The following is a 20,378-nucleotide window of genomic DNA, read 5'->3' on the forward strand; positions in this document are numbered from 1 at the left end:
TGTTAATTTTAAGCCAGTGATCCTGGTTTCTGAAGTCAGGCTCTAAGGTTAGAAACTCAATGTTCGTATAAGATAATTTTTTTTTCCCCCCAGATATCAGAGATGCAAAGAAATCTTGAAAACATAATGACAGTGTAACTGATACCCTTCAATCAAAGTTCTGAGTCTTGTACTGTATCTGACTGCGTCTGCCCTGTAAATTATTCAGTAGTTGGTGGCTGGATTGGGGAGAGATTGAGGAAGATATTACTGACATGAGATGAGTTTGATGCCCATAAGTACAGTGATCCTTCTCTTGGGGGAGCAAATTTTGTGGTGTGAGCACCTTTTGCTGGGTGATTTTTCCTAGCAATCAGTGCTTTCTAGCTTCCAGAAGAACACATGTACCTTCAAACTCTGTGACAACAACATATAAAGAGCTGGTATTAGGCCAGAGATTCTGGACTGGATTCTATTTTGAAATCTGATATTGTAGGGACAATACCCACATTACCAAAAGACAGGCCAAAAATAAGCTCTAAGAGTGGAGCTTATTTTAGAGGCTGTGACTCGTTCTCAGGTGCAGATTGCTAACTTAGGAGGCACATGGCAATGAGAAGAACTTCTCTAAGTCCATTGGCAGCAAAAGGAGGCAGGAGAATCTTCCGCAACCACCTCTGTTCCAACTTTTGGACCCCTCTCCCCATAAAAGAAAGGCATTGACAAACTGGCTTGAGTCCAGTGGAGGGGCCACCAAGACTTACGACTTCAGCACTTCCCTGCTTCAGTACCAGATGAGGGGAGGCTGAGAGAACTGGAGAGATGATGATTCAGGAGAAACCTTACTGCTGTTCACAACTACCTAATGGGATGATGTGGAGAAATACAGTCAGAATCTTCCCAGAGGCACAAGAGGCATTGAACATGTGGAAAATTGCAATTTGATATAAGGAGAAGCATTTTCAGTATAAGGGTGGTTGAGCAATACAATAGGGGCTTCAAGGAGCTGCATGATCTCCATCCCTGGAATTATTCAAAATGTGACTGGTCACAATCCAGAGCATTAAGATCTACTTTGAGCAGCAGGCTGGGCTTGGAGGCCTTCAGAGGACCCTCTCAAGTGTGCAGTTCTGCAACAAAGTGTATGTTGTGCCTACATCATAGTCCTAATATATCTTACAGAGCAGCTGACAGACTTTCTTAGAGTTATACTTGTATTTAGGTTTAAATCACAAGCACTGTTTTGTACCTTCTTTTCTTGAGCTCAGTAATCTGCAAAAATTTGAGTCTGAATTCTATCTGTATCTCATTGTTCCATAAAAAGCTTTAATAAATAAGTTAAATGAAAGAAAGACGAGTTCAAAATGACTTCAAAAAACCCACTCTAATTTGAACAGCACCTGATAAAAGAAATGTTTCACAGTAGATGCAACAGCACTACTAAAATAGCAGCTGGTACCCACTGCAGAGAGCAATGTATCTCAGTAGCAAAGACTGTATTAGTGGAGCACATTCTGAGGCTTGGCTTAACCTCTTCTCTTGAGTTTAGGAGAAGAAAGAGGGAACTTGTAGTTCCAACAGAAAAATTTCATCTGGGATGGTACTACTAGGTACCACTGCCATAACTGATCTTCATTGGCATTTCCAGTATTGCCCAGATGCTAGTGCCTGATCCCTGATAGGGAAGCTTGTCCCTAAAAGCTGTGATGGAATAAGATGGCAAGGTCTGACGTCCTGTGGATCTTTATTCAGTCTGGCTCCAATAGCACCCTTCTTCCCTCCAAGGAGCTGGGCTATCAGACACTGTGGTTTCATTTATTCCAATAAATAACTGAGCCAGTATGAAATCTCTGCAAGAACAACATCATGTTGTTTGCACTATTATCACTAGGACATTCCTCTACCACGTGCCCAGATATCCTTTAGTGGCACTTTTAGTCCTTTTCCATGACAGAGATACAAAAGGCTACATTCATGGCAAAAACGGGCAGAGAATTTAAAGGAAAAACTGTTTGCTTGAAAGTCACTCTTCCTGTCTGAAAACATTTTCACTGCTGTCCTTACAAGTAATTTAATGCTTCTGCAACAGAATGATTAGCCAGGGAGCAATTCTCTCTTTTGACTTGGGGTATTCAGTGGCACTTGTTGAATCAGTTGCAGTGTTTCTCCTGGGCAATCAGCTTCTCTTGTGAGTCTTTCACTCAGAACTGGGGAAAAAAAAAAAAAGATGAAAAAATAAAACTAGTCAGAAACAGTTATTTTTCCTTTGTGTTGTTGACTAGAAATTCAGCCAGTGAAATCCTTCCCAGCAGAAATCAATGAGCTGTGTTCAGATATAAGTGTGATGTGTCCCTCAGGGATCCATAGTGGGACCAATATGATTTAATATTTTCATCACTGACACAGGCACTGGTTTCTAGGGCACCCTCAGCAAGTTTGCAGGTGACACCAGGCTGAGTGGTGTGGTTGGTTGACAGGAGGGAAGGGATGCCATCCAGGACCTTGGCAGGCTGAAGGAGTGGGTCCATGTGAACCTCCTGATGTTTAACTAGACCAACTGCAAGGTCCTGCATCTGGGTCAGGGCAATCCCCAGTATCAGTATAGAGTGGTGGATGCTGGGATTGAGAGCAGCCCTGCAGAGAAGGACTTGGCAGTACTGATAGGCAAAAAATTAGATAGGAGCCAGCAATGTCACAGCTCAGAAAGTCAACTGTGTCCCAGGTGGCATCACAAGAACTGTGGGCATGATTCTGCCCCTCTACTCTGCTCTGATGAGACCCCACATACAGTGCTGCATCCAGCTCTGGGGTCCCCAGCGCAGAAAAGACATGGATCTGTTAGAGCAATTCCAGAGGAGGCCACCAGGACTGTCAGAGGGCTGGAGCACCTCTGCTATGAAGACAGGCTGAGAGATTTGAGGTGGTTCAGCCTCAAGAAAAGAAGGCTCTAAGGAGACCTTACTTTGGCCTTTTAATATATAAAGGGGGCTTGTAAGAAAGATGAGGATGGATATTTTACCAAAGCCTGTAGTGACAGGACAAGGAGGCAGTGGTTTTAAACTGAAAGAGGGTACATTTAGATTGGCCATTAGGAAGTCTTTTTTTTTTGGATGATTATGGTAATCAGACATTGGAACAGTTTGCTCAGAGAAGCTGTGGGTTCTCCATGCCTGGAAGTGTTTAAGATAAACTTGGACAGGGCTTTCAGCAGTCTGATGAAGTGCAAGATGTCCCTATTCATGGCAGTGGGGTTGGACTAGATGATCTTTAAAGTCTCCTTTAAATTCAAACCAGTCTATGTTTCTGTGATAGAGGGTTTGTTAATACCATACATCTTGGGTGGACTAGAAAGTGCAGGTCCCAATTCTCCTGCCTCCTTGCTGTTTCATTTCCATTCCTTTTTGTCCACGTTGTTATTTCTCTAATCACACATTAAGCAGTTGTAGGAGTAAGTAAGTAGGAGTCACAAGTCATTATCAGGTTCCTATTGTGTCAGGTACCATATGGATTCCAAAGGGAAAGACTATTTCTACCTTCAGAAAGACAGTGTTTGTTGCAAATCAGACACTCTGAATGTGTGGGGATGTATTGACTTTTCTGGGCAGCCCTAAGCTGGTCTGATGTCCTTGCAGATCAGACTGCACTGGAAAGTGTTGCTGATGCCTGCCTTGCCATGGTTTTGTGAAGCTGTTAACATGGAAGGAGTTCAGAGGGGGGGATTACTTTTGGTTCCCTTATACTTAGCAGGTAGTGCTGCTTCAAAAGTGCATGTATAAAAATACTGAAAATGTCATTTTTTTGTTGTGTGTTTCCCCGTCCCATTTGTGTGATATTTATTCTCAAGGATTACAAATCCCTTGAGCTAGGACTAGCTTTCTCTCTTTGTTTGCCAGTTGTAATAGGACACTGGGCTCTGAGATCTCTGACCAAGTTTACAATAGCAAGAATATTTTTTCTATTTCTGCTCTTGTTTATTTTTTGCACACCTCTCAGTTGCATGATGAAAATCAATTGCATCAGTTTCACTCAATTTATAATTCTGTATTTTTGGTATAACACTGTTAGGTTTGCTGTAAATATGGATTTAAAGATAATGTTGAACCTGTCTGTACCTTTTTTACAAAATACAAAATTGGACCTGTAGGATATTTCTTTTTTTCTCGATAACGGTGCTTTTTATTTTTTCTTGTAGTAGCTTTATAAAAATTCTATTCCATCTGGTTTGGCAATATAAGAACTGTGGAGATTTCCACAGTGGTAGGATTTTACTTTTTCATCACGTTGCCTGCAGCCTTGGGAACCTGGCCAAGAGGCCACCAAATGACCAGATCTTCAGCTCTCTACCTATGCCATATGGAAGGCAGCATTTCCAAGTGCCTGCCACATCTGAGACTCAGTTCAAAGTACACGATTATTTTTCTGTGATCATTGGGACAGGCTTTTATATGTAGTAACAATGACATTACTGTGATATTTATGCAGCCAAATGACTTCTGAATGATGAACTCATGAAACACTTTATTCTCACAATCCTATGTTTGGCCATTAAAATTCTTTTTGATCAGTCAGTAATTTCATATATTTTGATTATAATTCTCTCCAGTCTCCTTTTCTTCATTCTGGTGGCAAGTTTCAAAAAGGTGGTATCTTTTTATTTCAGTCTTTACAGAAAAATACTGCACTGCTAACCATGTGGATAAACTTCCTGGTCCTAGGGACTGGGTCCAGATTCTTCAGGATCAAATCAAACTTGCAAGAAGACGATTAAAAAGAGGCTCAGGTATGTATAAAAAAATGAGGAACAACATGTGAGCGTAAGATTAAAAACTTAGAGCCTTTGTATCCACAGAAGTTTTTCCTGTTGACTGCAGAGTTGTACTTGTTCATGCTGTGAAAATTAGAACTCAACACTTTAGCAGGTTTCTGTGGGTTTGGAATGGTAGCAGGTTTAGGAGCTGTCTCTACAGACAAGTTAAGTTGGAGTCTTTCTCAAATGTTGTCTCCTTTCCTTTAGCATCCAAACTCTTCTTCCCAGAAGTCCTTAAATTAGCTGATCCATCCAGGGCTGCAGGTAGAAGTTTTTTAATTCTGTGTTATTTGGTCTGACAAGCCACTCACTGTACTGTTAAGACGTAACCCAACTGACCTTTCCCTCTAAACTATGTGTGTCTGGAAGAATAGATGAGTCTTCTCACATTCCTTGTGAAAGAATCAGCAAAAAAAAAATCTAAACAGAAACCAAAGAAAACCCAACCACCCGCCCTGGTTGTGCCAGCAACGATCTGCAAACCGTGGGAGGCAGCTTGCCAGCAGTGACAGGTAATCTAGGCAGGGTTTTGCAGTAAAGCTGCAAAGCTTGGGCTGGGATAACCTAGATGCTTGGGACCAGCCTGCAGCTCAGTGCTGAGCTTTCACCCCAACAGCATGCGGCTCGTGAGCTCTCAGCTCCAGCCATGAACGTGCAGCCTGGAAATCCCCAGTAGGATTCTTGGGAAAGCAATGTTACTGTTTAAGAGACATGTAACTACCTTGTAAACCATAACTAGTCTCCTTCCCATCTTCATCCCTCCAGTACTACCAGGGGCTTTCTCCATATGAGGCTTCACTTCCTTGTTCTCATCCTGCAGTTTTCTTAAGGCTCTCTCGGGGTTGTATTTCTTGCCTGTCTTTCCCTGCACACATCTGACACTGTTGTCTGAGCCACATCATGTGTGCTACCTCCTTAAACACAGTCCTTTGGCTGTTAACTGTATTTAGCTGCCTGCCTTTTCACCTCTTCCCTTCTGCCCATCACCACAATTAAGTGCCTGTTAACATCCATGGGATGGGAAACCTGATGGCTCCACAGGGGATGCTCACCCCGTGGTCCCTGGTGGTGAGCGAGACCTCAGGAAATGTCCTCTCCATCTCCCTGTCTCGCAGAGCCAACCTTTTCTGTCCAAAGCTGCATCTCTGAAACACACGCTTATGCTGGCATCTGAAATCATTCTCCACAACGTTATTAATGCCGGGAGGGAAAAACATCAGATGAGGAAAATGAGAAACACCCAGAGACAGAAATAACACTGGGGGAGGAAAAAAGTGCAGATTATTCGGTAGCATAAGCTTCCCAGGGTAGAGAAACAAACCAGCACTGGCCTTAAAAAGGGTTTCTTGTGTGTGTTGGGGGAGGGAGGACAGAGGGATACAAGATAATCTTGTTAAAGGCAGTGTCAGATTACTGGTGTTGTACAACAGGATTGCTTTCTGCCCCTTCCAAGGCTGCCTGTCAGCCTCCCCAGGACAGGAGGGTGGAAGTGGGATGTCAGGCTACAGTAAAGTGGAGGGTGCAGTGCAGGATGTGGGGAGCAGAGGGTCCTTGGGTTGACTGCAGAAGATCCCTCAGGAGAAAGGATTGACCTAATTTTGTTTTGATTTTTATTTTCTTTCATCGTTTTTTATTTGCTTTTCTTCATGCCCCTGCAGGATATTAATTAAAATGACAATGACGTTCAGCTTTTGCTTTTCAAATGGGGCCACCTCTGTCTCTGGTCCTTGCTCAGGATGGGAGAATCTAAGCAGAGGATATTGTATTTAAGCTAGCAAGACTATGAAGGAGAATAAGTGAAGCTGAGTAGTGTGCCAGAATCAGATAGGCTCCCCTGTCTGTGCTGCCTAGGAAAGGTAACTTGTTCACATGTATGTATTTGTTGAAAAAAAACCCTGCACAATACTAGATTGGTAGAAAAGCTCTTTTTTTGTGCTGTTTACTGGCCAGTCCCTGAAGTGCCCCAGTTTCTCTCTGATGTGGCCACAGGCGGACATGCTGTTTTCAGTGTGTCAGGAGTGGCTGAACACACCACTGTGGCCACTTGCACCTTTCCATCCACTGCCATCTTCTCTGGTGGCTGTAACTAGCCCAACCTGACCTTGCACTGAATCAAAGAGGTTTCCCAGGCCTTTGTGAGAGCAAAACAGTAGATGGGAGTGGAGAGGCAGGAGCAGAGAGCTGGTTGCAGGACAGTCTTCAGGATGTTGAAATAAGGTTTGTTAGTAATTTTATGCTACAACTGTGAGCTTCTGATGTAAGGAATCTAGAGCTGACCAAGCAACAGATCCATCTATTCCCGTATTTTGTGTCCAGCAATGGCTGTTAAGAGATGCTTGGGGAGGTCTGTAGGACCAAGGGAAGGATGTTGTGGTGTGTGGTAGCATAGTCTCAGCCCTCAGCAGCTTTATCCCAATATAGAACTGGTGATGTTGGAATTATGCACAATTTATCTATTCATTGTTAAACCATACCAAAATCATGTGTAATTTACAGGGACCAAAACAGGAGGGGAGGGCAGACATGGAGGGAGAAGCTCTTCCAGGTCTTCATGTTGTAAAACTTGGTTTTTAAGTATCTTAAAACTATGGGACTTGCAGCCACTGAGATGTGGGATTCATCACTCTTCTGGCTGAGCTCTTGAGCTCTTCCAGTCTGCCTGTGGTCAGTAGAGTAAGGTGCCCAAAGAACAAATCTGAGGCAGCATTAGTCTAACTTCACCCAAAACTTTCTGAGCCAATGTGTCTCCCTGCTGCTTGATCACATTATTTATCTACATCAGTTCCTGGTTTGTCATAATGCACAGGCTGTATATGGAGAAAGCTTAAGATGATCCATTTATTTCAGAGGTCACAAGACAACTTTTTAGTCAGCACTATGTTGGGCTAAATTTTAACAGCAGAAGTATTTAAGAGGAGGGGTGGGCTTCTCATCCTGCTTGCCTTCCCCCAAGCCATTCAGTACATCCTCTGATGAGTTTTTCATTTCAAACCAGACAGTAAGACACTGCATTCATGAGCAGCCCTCTCCACTTTATCCTGTGAAACATTATTTCAGTCTGAAAACATAAATCCTGCTCTATCTTTCAATTACATTAATAATTTCAGAGAATTCTATCAAACAATTGGGGTGGATCTGCTTTTGTAGCCCCTTCTATAGAGTGTAGTCCATGAGTATTTCCAAATTAAATAAAATTATCATCACTGGATCATAGATGCTGCCCAGCTTCAACCTTATTTATCATGTTTGACTCATCTCCTAGAATTAGGGACTGAAAAAGCTCCTTATTTCAAAAGCTAATCAAAAAAAACACTTTAAAATTCTGCTTTCTAGAAAATAGTTCCCCCGTGTAGATTTTGAAAAGTTGTTATCCTAAGCCAAATAAAAATTCGTTTATGTTCTGAATCAATGAGAATATTTTTCATAGCTGGGAATATTCTATTTATTTATTTATTTATTTATTTAGCTTCAGCTTTTTCTTAGTTCTTTTAGATTATTGCTTGAGATCTGAGACTTGGATAAGGTTTTTTTTATTTGTTAGATCTGAGAATAAAGCTGCCACTGCCATTAAATTTTTATTGGCCTTGTTCAGTCTTTTCAAAATTTCACAAGTTAGCTGTCACAAAGGGGAGAAGAGACTACGAGGTTAATGTTGCAAACAGATGTTATAATTAAAATTAAAGAGTATGATAATATTCTTCAGCCTTGACTACTGGTCCCATGTCATGCCAACAGCAGAGCATAGTGGAGCACAGCTTCATAATGCCAGGTCTGTCTTCTCCCAGAAGAGAAGCTGAACCGTTTTAGTGGATGGGATGGGATGCAAAGTTGCCCGGAAAGGGAAGAAGTCAAAGGAAATGGATGTGCATAGGTTTTTTCTCTTAAGGCAGTGTGAATTACAATGCAAATTGCCTCATAATTTACGGTGCCGGACTTGCCCCAGCGTGGTCTCTTCACCCTGCAAAAGAGACCATGAGCAGGTGTCTGGTGGCCTTGCCAGTGGCAGCACAGAGGGACACAGTCAGCCATTATCACAGCGATCTTAAAGCGGGTAAAATCAGAGGGAGCTGACTGGCTGTTCCTGTCACCTCTGTGCACACACTGCATTCGAGCCTTTTGATTACTAAACTCTCCATCCATTAATAAGCAGCAGGTCAGGGTTCACACATCTCCCACAGCAAGTTCTTCCTCCCTTTTTATGTTTTGAAGAGCCCATGAGCCATTATTCCATAGCGGCTGTCCATGGGAAAGCTGATGCTGTGGGGTAATATGTAATAAGAGTAATATGTAAATTACCACAGGGTAGGATTCCTGGGGCTGTCCTGTGCAGGGCCAGGAGCTGGACTTGGATGATCCTTGTGGATCCCTTCCAGCTCAGGATATTCTGTGATTCTGTTCTAACACTGCCACAGTATGCAGGCTAGGAGCTGTTCATGCCAAGTGATTACTTTGTGCACAACCTGGAACCTTTGGACTGCCTGACTCCTTAGAGGAAAATACAGCAATTTTGGAAAACATGCTGAAAATGTTCAGGCAGGATTCATTTAAATAACTTGCATGCCATGATGTTTCATCCTTGAATTGTTGCTTAAAATTACATTACTTTGTTGCATTGTAAAATAGGGGGGAAGAAGGAAAAAAAATTGTGGTTTTTTTTTTCCTGGTAGTATGCCTTTTCTCCCAAGTCCTTGCTCAAACTGCTGCTTCCATTGTTTTGTGTGAGGTTTTTTTCTTCTTTCTGGTTTTCTTCATCCTCCTGATTCCCTGGTTTGTGCTTTTGACTACATGCTACAAGAGACTGGGTTGATTTTTGCTTAGCAATACACACAGGGCCAGGAAGGATGTAGAATGAAGTCCAGCATGTGGTACAGTGGGTTTGCAGCCAGTATTTTAGATATATTAAAATAGTAACTGCTGTATTTAACTTCCCAGCCCTGAGCACGTGTGTACTTCTGTCCAAGGAGCAAAGCAGCAAGTGTACACTTAACAGACAGACCTGTACCTGAGAAGCTGCACAGTTTGGGGGGAATCTAAGGAAATGACTACCAGGATTGTTTTGCAAGAGTTGCTGCACTCTATCTAAGCAAAGGACAGAGAAGAGGCTCTGAGTTCCCACAGTAGGCTCTCTTCCTGCTTGCCTTGTCTTGCAAGCTGGCTCAAGACAAAGTGAGGTTTGGCTGGCAGTCTGTGGGGTGTGGTTGTGAAGGCAAACCATCCTTCCTTTTTGGAATGACATGTGAGAGGCTGATGGTTTATATCCATGTTAGGAGGTCGAGGTGTTTGTCATTCCCCTGTATTGTACTTCACCTGGAGCTGCAGTTACACATCCAGTTTCATAAAACAAATCCTGGCAGCTGCTGAGAAGAGTGAGTAGCTCTCTGGGCATCTGCTGTGCTCCCACTCCCTTTCTGGCACTGCCACATGCATTCCTGTGGCCATGTTGTCAGTTTTTAACTGGATCTGATCTTGGTGACTGTATAAACATTTGTGCTGGCATGAGAAACAAGCCTGGAACAATTGATGGAGAGCTGAACCTCATCTATCAGTCCTTCTGCCAGATTAAAATTGCCAGGTAACTTCTGGTTCTGCAGAGATGGAGACTCAAGTCCTTATCTTCTGAAAGTTCCTTGCTTACATTTGTTTCTGTGTTACTGCCTTCCTCTGGGTTCACTGTTAGCCAGGTGTAAGAAGAGCAGTTAGGTAGAAAGATGACCACATCTCTGGAGCTACTTTAGGAGCTGCTGCAGAGATTTCTATAAAAACTGTCACTACAGTGGGCAGCCTGTTGGCACCACCCCTGATATTCATAGAGGGAAGGCTCTCCAGTCCATTGCCAACACTCAGATCTGGCTTCCCCTATTTTCATAGCTTGGGTCCTTCTACCCAAGGGGCCAGATGCAGCTTTGTCTCTTGTATACGGAGTTGCTGTGCCACAGAATCACCGGGTGCAGGTAGTTCTTCACAGCATTACTAGAAGTTGGCCTCAGACTGACACTCCCAATTTTTTAAGCTATGTGTATCCCATTGGCTGAGTCTCAGCTTATCATTGCACCATGCTGTCTCCTCCCTTGCATATCCAGTCCTTCCATCACTGAGAGTCTGGTCCAGATTCAAACCAGCCTAGGTGACCTCTCCCACTTAGTGAGCCACTTGTCCCTTCCAAAATTCAGGGTTTTCACAGTGAGCTGTACCAAGCACTGGATTTGTTTCTGCTCAGGGTGTCACCTTCTCACAGAAAGCAGAAAAAGGCACCGAGTCACTTGCAGTCTGTGCCACGAACTTGTCAGAGCTCTGCATTTAAACCAGGAAAGAAGCCTGGTACTAGGGTTTTTTGTTTGTTTATGGTTTTTTTGGTTGAGTTAATTTTGCAGAACTGAGAGAATATAGCTAAAAACTAACCTGACATCCAGGCATGTGGGAGGCACAGCAGTCTCTTGGTCCAGGGATGGATAGACAAGGGTTGATGGATTATATGAGAAAACTAATGTAGATTAGGAGCTGGATTGGACATTATCATCATGAGGGCAACAACTCAACATCCTCATGATGAAGGTGATCAGGACAGTTAGCTTAGTTCCAAGTGGGAAGTGAACTGAGTTGCTTAGTGCATCTGCAGCCTTGGTTTTGATGCCTGTGGATATTGTGGAGTGCATGGATGTGAGTAGATATATATCCACCACACTGACCTTGTACAATGTAGTTCATAGGACAAGGGGTGACCATTTTAAACTAAAAGACCACTGATTTAGATTAGATATAAGGAAGAATTTTTTACAGCAAGGGTGGTGAAACACTGGCACAGGCTGCTCAGAGAGATGGTGGATGCCCCATGCCTGGAATTATTCAAGGTCAGGGCTCTGAGCAACCTGTTCTAGTTGAAGCTCTCTCCCTGCTGATTTTAGGAGGGTTGGACTGGGTGACCTTTAAGGTCCCTTCCAACCCAAACTATTCTATGATTCAGTGATAATGGGCTTGTCCTGTATGACCACACCTCATTTGCTGAAGTGCCTTCAAATATCTTATTGCACTTCAAAGGCCTTAAATATCATGCTGCAGTGACAAAAGACAAAGGTAATAGGATTTTGAGTACGGCTTGTGTAGGTTAGACACTGATTTCCTGTTACACACCTTTGATTTACTCAGGGTTCACATGCACATTCTAGGTACTACAGCCTAACAAGTCCCTGCACATCTGCTGAATGAGACAAGCTATGCCTGTGCATTCCCTTGGCCTCTGGCAAATACAAAATGAACAAATTAGGCTTTTAGCCTCCCTTCACCGTGGGCCAAATTAAGTCAAATGCTCTTGCATAAACTGTGGGTTGAAAGCACGTGTGCATATACATGGTAATTGCCAGCGTGGTCACATGCTTTTTTAATTACACTGGGCACCAACCTGCATCTTTGAAGACACTTTGCCCTAGTAAATCTGTCCCCTGCAAAATGAGCTTGCCTGTGGTCACGGGAAGTTTGGGTGCACAAATGGGAGTGTTCCTTTCCCTGCAGGCATCAGATGACTGTCGGAGGGTGGAGTTCCAGCCTGCAAGGCTCTTCCTCCGAGACTTTTCTTGTGACTTTATCAGATGATCACAACTCCTTTTATCATACAGATATCCTGAAACCGTAAAAAGAGCAAGTGTTACTCCATCCCGTTGCTGGCACAATTGCTTCTTAATACCCAACTCCCACTTCTGAGTTTGCATTTTTATTGTATGACCTTTTCCTCCAAGCAGTGAGTTTTTAACTGAGCACTTGTAAATTGCAGCTGAGGAAAGTAGATAGAAAATGCAAAATCACTTTACAGTCTGTAGCTTTTTAATTGCATTCCCTTATTCAGTAAAAGTAATGAGATTTCTTGTTTATATTTGTAATCAGCAGAGGCAACTGACTGTGATGAGAAGCCGGACATTTCTCTACTACAAACAGGTAAAATGCATTAAAATTTTTATCAGTCTCCCATATGTGTTTTTGTTTATTTATGGCACAGAAGCACTTTTCAATAATCCTGACTTGCCATGTACAGCTGGGTAATTGCACACAGGACTCTGCTATCTAAAGTTTTGAATGGTCTGTGTTAAAAAACAAATGCATCACAATCTTACAAATTTTCCCTCAATTTCATATTCATAAAACGTCAAGGTCCATGGGAGCAGCTAAGCTAATAACGCCCGTAAGTTACACTTATGCCAGATAGGGACTTGTGCTTATCCCTGATATTTCTGGGAGTATTTTTTATCTCTTAACAGAGTTATTGGTAGGGACAAACACAATAATTTGTAGTGTCACATCTATTGAGTTGTCTGAGGTATTAGCAATAATATCTTGGGCTCAGAGAAGGATTGTAGACATATTTACACGCTAGTTAAGTGCTAGTTTACTTATTCTTGAAGTGCAGCCACCCTGCCTTAAACGCCTGACAGTTGCTATACAGCAGCTAGTCTGTGCAGCTGTGTAGACTGGGAAATAACATTTTTCCACACTGTTGAATTTGACGTTGAAATCACCAGTCTCACCAGACTGAGACTGAAATTTGAAGCACCCTCCCATTAAGAGTTGGTCCATCAGCAGGTGCCGTGATGGTAGGAGCTGAGCTGCCATCCTCTGAAAATCCAGTGGGGCCAGAGTCTGGGGAGATGGTCATTTCCCTGCATTTCAGAGTCTATAATGTCACTGAGATGCTGCTTCTTATCCCCAAAGCCAAATCAAAAGGAGGGAGGATCTTGGGCAGACAAGTAATGTCATTGATTATAGTGCGGTTTTGTATTATTTCATTTAACAACAAAGGGTGGCTGGAGATCAGCAGTGCCATTGCTGTGAAGAGCAGGACAGGGCTGGTACTGGGCTTCTGAGCACATCACACAGTACCTGACAGCTGTGGGGAGGATGGGAGACTACTGGTGACCATCACAGCATCTGTCTCCTGTGCCAGGACTCCCTAATCTCTCTTGCATAAGGGCTGGAGAAGGAGCTTTCACACCCCGCTGCTGTGTGCTGGAGCAGCAGCTGCCAGCCGTGGAGCGCTGTCGGAGCACGTGCAGTTACTAAGGAATAGGACCAGCAGAGCAGGAGGGAGGACAAGCAGCTATAGTCTGGTTCTGGCATGGACCCAAGGGGGGCTGGGAGCACGCGCTGCCTGGGAGCCGCTGTCCTGCTTTCCTGGCCAGCCGCTGAATAATATTTCAGGGTACGGCTGTGATGAAAGATGCAGGAAGCTCTGCATTAAAAGGTCCCTTCCAAGTGACATCCTGTTGGTTTCCTTTATCAGGGAGGAAAGCAATTCCACTGCAAGAGGACCCTAATAAAGGTTGTTAATGTGATGTCGTGTTATCTTTTCATTGCTCCGGTAATCACATTAAGGAGCAGAATTAACAGTTCGCTGTAAGTTTCTTGGAGCACAGTTTCTGTAGTCTCTACTCAGGTTGTACATCAGGGATGGAAATGAGTGTGTTGAGATGGTTGTGGTGGAGAAGGCAACTCCCTTTCCACTCCACTGCAGATCACCATTGTGGTCTGCTTGCTTGTACACCTTTGAGCATCCATGCATGCAGCTTTTGAGCTGAAATGCTTGTGTGTGATGTGTACTGCTCCACACTATCTGTGGAAGGATGCCTAAATAAACCATGCTGCAGTTTGCATTGGGGGGAGGTGATGCTCACAGGCTGTGAGCCAAGAGTTTGACTCACACCCATTATTATATGTGTGCCAGTGCCTCCTTATAGGACATATCTGTGTAATATCATACTGTTGTTGGAAGCAGATTATTTAAAGTGATACACAGACAGTATAATGACAGTAATTATGAGATAGAGACAAAATATAGGTGCTTTCTATCAAGGAATGTAGCAAAAGAGGTGGAATATGACTTACAGGGGTCTTTCCCTGTTTTAGCACAGCTGGTTTTACAAAGGGGTGTTACTGACAGATTCTTTAAAGAGAGTCTGCGTGTAATTTATTCAGCTCTCTTCTCTGTGTAGCTTGAAAAATCTTTGGGGAAAAGTCTCTCTGACTGTGTGTTTGTACAGTGCCTCATGCAATGGGCCTTGGTTGCAGATGACAGCTAATATCAGGTAAATCATGGCCTCAGGTATTAGGAAAAATTTCTTCCCCAAGAGTGTTGTCAAGCACTGGAACAGGCTGCCCAGGGAAGTGGTGGAGTCACCATCCTGGGAGGTATTTGAAAGATGTGTAGGTGTGGTACTTGGGGATATGGTTATTGGTGCAGGATCTTAAGTATCTTTTCCAACCTGAATGATCCTGTAATTCTGTGATCAGTGGTTAACCTGGTGCTTTGGTATAATAAAACCAGAGTGAATTGGGTTGCTTGAGGGGATCTTGCAGGAAACTGGATGGGGAGAAAAGACAGGGTACAGGAGCTATGCATGAACAGTTGCTCTCTTGATCTTCAATAACTGAACAAACTCTAAAGCAAAAGCACCCAGAGAGAATTACTTGAATCAGTGGTAAGCATTGGTGCCAAAAACCAAGGGAAAACTCAGATGCCTTTAATCTGCCTTTCCAGCTCTGTCAGTCCTGCCTGAGACACCGATGACATTATGAACAAGCTCTGGTATATGTGGACTAGCAATGCTGAAATGTCTCAGCCTGGATCACAGCGTCTGGCTGACACTTCCTTTGGGACACCTCAGTCAGAGGTGTGGTTGCTCTCAGCTCTCTCCATCATTGGTGGGAAGAGAGTTCCTTCCAGAGGGAAGGCCAGGTCAGCTGCAGTCATGTTTGGAGGTGTCTCTCCTTTGGTGCCAGCAGGACCAGGCTCTGAGTGCAGTTAATTGCTGCCAGTACCCACAGCCAGGTCTGAACCAGCTCCCACTGTGCCCACAACTAACGAGGTCCTGGGCTTTGAGGAGAGCAGGGGATGTTTTGTTTTCAGAAACCTCTTTTGGAACTCAAAAGCCTGGTTAAAAAATGAAGCTAGTACATCCTCATAAATCTATGGATGACATTTTTCCCAATTATATTTTAGCACTCCTGAGCAGAAATTATGCTCCTGTGTTAAAATCACCCTCTACACTAAGAGGGCCTTGGCTTTAAAGGCTCTTGATTGAATGGTGTTTAAAGTAAATTGGAAGAACTGTGGCAGTTAAACTTGCTGGGAACTTTGGTGCATTGACAGATAAATCTCAAGAAAATACTAGAAGAACTTTCTCTAACAAATGTTATCAAAGCTCAGGTCTTGGAGAGCTCCAGTTTTTGCACCTACCCAAAGCTGCAGGCTGTGTCCAGACCTGAGCTGAGACAGATCAGACAGCTGGGGGGGTAATTATCGTGGGCTCAGTGGAAAGGCTAATTAGTTTCTTGGTGATACAGGATACCTGGAGGGTGTGAGATAGATCTTTATCGGGATGAGGATGTGGCAGCTTTTAGAGTCTTTCTATGCAAGTTGGTATTGTGAAAAGGCTCATCTTATTTCAGTGTACAATTTACACAAGGTGTCAGGATTTTGTGGTTTAAAAGAAAAACAAAAGGAAGGCATAACCCATAAATTCTGCATGTGGGAACAAATGTAAGCCAGCTGCAACACCCTTTTTTGAATCCTCATATTGAAAATTGGATTGGAAAGATGTAGGCAGATATAGGACCATGAGGCAGCACTCCTTACTCCTGCTTTGGACCACAGCCATGCTGAGAGTTTGTGTAGTTTCTCCACTCTGGGGTTAATTTCAAGATGAGAAAGAATTTTGATATCCCTAACGGAAGCTGAAACACTAACATCCCAATCCTCAGGTCTAGGGGTGATACAGCTTTGTGAAAAGATGAGAGCAATCTCTTGGTAAAGAAATAGATGATAAGAAAACAGCAACAATCCAATTCTATATAGGTTGTCTCCTTTTCTCTTGAAATACAATATCAAGAAAACGAAACTTGAAAAAAAAATAAAAAAACCTTTCCCGAAACCTTAAATATAAATCCTTTATTGTAATATAAATCTTTATCCTTTCAATGCATGATTGTATGTCTTCCCTTTTCATTGAGGTGTATTTGCCTCTCAGGCTGATTGATGTATGTCTTCTGTTTGCCCTGTGTTCTTAGCGCTCTTGTCATAATTCTTCTGTCCATCTTTTCATTGTTCTGTTTAGAAAAAGCACATTCTTAAAGTGCTTTAAAAAAGAATGGATATAATCATACCGTGCACCTTTTATGGGGGAGGGGGGTGTGTATATATTTTTTTTCTCCTATATACATTTAGACTGCTGTGGAGTGGTGGGGGTTTTTACCAAATAAGATCCTAAAGTATGTACTCAAGGTTTAAAATTCATGGGGTGCTTTTTTCACTTCTTCAGAACCGTAACTTCAAAGGGGTGAGCGTCGCAGTGCAGTTTGTGCTGAAGACTAATGCAGCGCTTTACACTGAAGTGGGCTGCACTCTATGTTGTGTGAAAAACTTGGCTGGCAAATTTTGTATTCAAAAAAATCTATTTAATTTGCTTTTCTTTAGCCAATTGAGCTCTGCCTCTAAATGGAATTCAGCAGCGCTGCCTGTGTGCACACCAGCAGTTCAGCCCCATCACTAATTAAAGTTAAAATTCAAATACATAATTTCCATAATTCTAAAATACTAAATTTTTTGTTGCAAATTACTGATATCACTAATTCTTACATTTTTTTAACTGATTCCTTCAAACTCTTTCTCCTTTCAGGTAACCTTTTCGACACCACAACAGACCATCTGATAGATGCAAACCCAGATTTTTCAGTTTGAATTTCACATCCTGCATCAGTGTTATTAGCGGATAGAAACATCCTCTCCTTTGAGTAATGTTCCCGCAAGCTCAGCACGAGAACTTCAGTGCACCACAAGACATGGGCATCCGTACAGTTTTTCTTACAAGTCTATGTTGTTTCCACACATTTTCCATGTAACCTCAAGTAATGAAACCACCAGATCGCTTCACTGCTCTTCATCTTAATTAAGGATGATTTCCCTCCGCATCCAATGCGTTACCGAATTAGCGGGTATCCACTCTGAGGTCATTCTCTTGCCTATGTTTCTCCTCCTTGACTGTATTTTTCCACATGATTGTATGCTTGCCAGCAGTGTTTCATCTTAAACCATGCAGAAGTGGTGACTTCCTGTCCCCAGGGACCAGGGTGGCCTCTCTCTCCACCATGAACTGTGGGGGCTTGATGAACATCCGATTTGGTGAAGCTCTTTGCTTCTGCAAACCCACTTTTCCTTTCCTGGCTGCTGTGGTACCAATGACCAGTCGCACACAGCTCTGATTAAAAAGTCCTTACTGGATTTAGGAGGAAACAAAGCAGGATTTCTCTCAGCAGTTTCCTAGTTATAGAGAAGAGAAGCTAGTCCTCAAACAATTTACCTTATGTGGCCCTAGTGGAATGGCTCTTGAGCGTATTTGTAGTGCAGATTGCTGGAGGTGGTCATTTTCCTCTCACTGTAGCCCCCAGCTTGTTCTGCCACCTCAATCTCAAAATGTATTAATTTTCTAATATCCAAAAAGAGGGTCTGCTCACTGTGATTTTTCAACCACTGTCCTTGGCAACAATACTCACCTATTTAAAAAAAAAAAGTCACCTTTCAACTGGCACTGTATTGATATCTCAGCAGTTAAGACTAGTGAATCGATCGAGAAATTGCACTACCCTCTTAGACACTGAAAGGGTCAGTCCTTTCAGGTCAGGGCTAAGGTAAAACTGTGTGCAGCCCTCCCTGAAAACCTTCACTTCTGCACCTTTCATCAGCACTAAATTCACTTTAAAAATGTTGCGAAGAAATCTTGAAGGTCTTACCTGCAACACCTATCGATCACCAGGCAGTTTGAGCACGTTTCCTGCAATTCAAGGGAGAGCTTGCTAGAGCCTTTGCCATTGTGTTTCCTTTCCTTGTGTGTACCTTATCTTAGGTACTTTTTTTTTTTTTTTGGAAACTATTTGGCCTTTGAGTGTCTCAACAGAAGTGCTATTACAGAGTGGGATGGTTTTCAAAATACTCAACACCTCTTTTTTTAACAATCCTAAAGCCTGTTTCTCAGGTGTCACGGAATACCCACAAATAACACTGAAGCCAACATGAACGGTTTGTTCTCTTGGCGCCTGAGAAACCAGGCTCCCAGCCCTTCCCTACCCACCTTCCATGGACTTTTAGGAATGACCATGATCTCTCTGAAACTGTGGAATAGATTGAATGTGCACTGCAAACCTTAAATTTTAAGTCTTTCCTTCCTTCATGGCTTGGAGTTGCCTGCATTGGGCAGGGGGCACCAGTCCGTTGTGTTGTAACCCTTCAGCAATGAAATCTGCATTTTGTAAATTTGGAAGATTGCGTTTGTGTTTACTTACTGTGACTACTGTTCAGACTTTCTTCAGAAATCTTTTTATAGGGTTTATTAGAGAGAAGAAAAAAAAAATCATTCCATATTTAGGTAAAAATGTCTCAATCTTCTGTATATATGTTTTATTAATATGTAAATATTTAGATATTTTTAAATTACTATGTTCTTAATAAAGCGACAAGGGACTAGTTGTGAAATGGTGTATAACATTGTGTCGTGTTACCGATCTCTGGGAAATCCTCTTTGTCAGTTCAGAAAAGAAAACCTACAATAAATAACTTTAATTGCATGTGTGTTCCTGTGTTCTGTGCTGGATTCCCATATTTTAGAGGAATTACCTTGCAACCAGTGGGCTACACATAGGAAAGCCCTAAAGTTACCACCACAATACTATTTTTCCAGCTGGCTCAGCCAGAAACCACACTGCCTTGCCAATCACAACAACATCTATATCCAATCGCGTAATAACTCTTGAGTATTAAGTACTGATATGCTTGAAGTCTAATTTTAATTGAATTAGGTGCCTTTATAATCTGCACTTAAAAGGTTAAGCTCTGCTTCTATGGAAACAACACACAGGAAGGACAAACCAATACTCATAGTTTGGAGTAGCTGCAAAGAAATATGCTTGGTAATTCATTATCACACCCTCATCAAATGTGCAGCCTTAGAAGATACTTCCTGCAAAAACATGTTCCTGGTAATCTTCCATCAATTCCAAGGAGCCAGTGAAGTGAAGCAGCGGCTCACCACACCTTCTTGGCTTTATACAAGGAGCACTATGGAGACACTGCTGGTAAAAAGTCCCAACAAGAGCTTCCTTCACATTTCAGTGGCTGCCCGGACCAGCTGAAGCCTGGTGCACATCCTGCATCTGTGTGGCATGACAGGGGCCAGTGCAGGCCCTCCCCTCTGGGTAGTGCTGAGAGAGCATCTTGGTCACAGATTGCAAAATGGTTTAGGTTAGAAGGGATGTTTAAAATGGGCAGGGACATCTTGCACAAGATGAGGTTGGCCAAAGCCCTGTCCAAACTGGTCTTGAACACTTCCAGGGATGGAGCATCCACAGCTTCTCTGGGCAACCTGTTACAGAGCCTCACCAACCTCATTGTAAATATTTTTTTCTTAATATCTCATGTAAATCTACCCTCTTTTAGTTTAAAACTGTTGCCCCTTGTCCTGTCCCTACAGCCTCTAGTAAAAAGTCCTCTTTGTCTTTCTTACAAGCCCCCTTTAAGTACTGAAAAGCTGCTCTAAGGTCTCCTTTTCTCTGGGCTGAGCCC

The 20,378-nt window shown here is 42.8% G+C and overlaps 1 protein-coding gene across 1 annotated transcript in view; it reads left to right on the forward strand.

Annotated features, from left to right (window-relative positions):
- BEND7 (BEN domain containing 7) overlaps positions 1-19,358 on the forward strand; it is a 46,251-nt gene extending 26,893 nt beyond the window's left edge. The window contains exons 7-9 of the mRNA XM_082280790.1: positions 4,640-4,759; positions 12,662-12,712; positions 17,443-19,358. Of these exons, the coding sequence (XP_082136916.1) occupies positions 4,640-4,759; positions 12,662-12,712; positions 17,443-17,504 (233 nt within the window). The 3' untranslated portion in view covers positions 17,505-19,358. The remainder of the gene's footprint in view (positions 1-4,639; positions 4,760-12,661; positions 12,713-17,442) is intronic.
- The last annotated feature ends 1,020 nt before the right edge of the window (positions 19,359-20,378 follow it).

The sequence above is a fragment of the Coloeus monedula genome (assembly GCF_965178545.1).
Source record: "Coloeus monedula genome assembly, chromosome: 4".
In the NCBI taxonomy this organism is placed as follows: domain Eukaryota; kingdom Metazoa; phylum Chordata; class Aves; order Passeriformes; family Corvidae; genus Coloeus; species Coloeus monedula.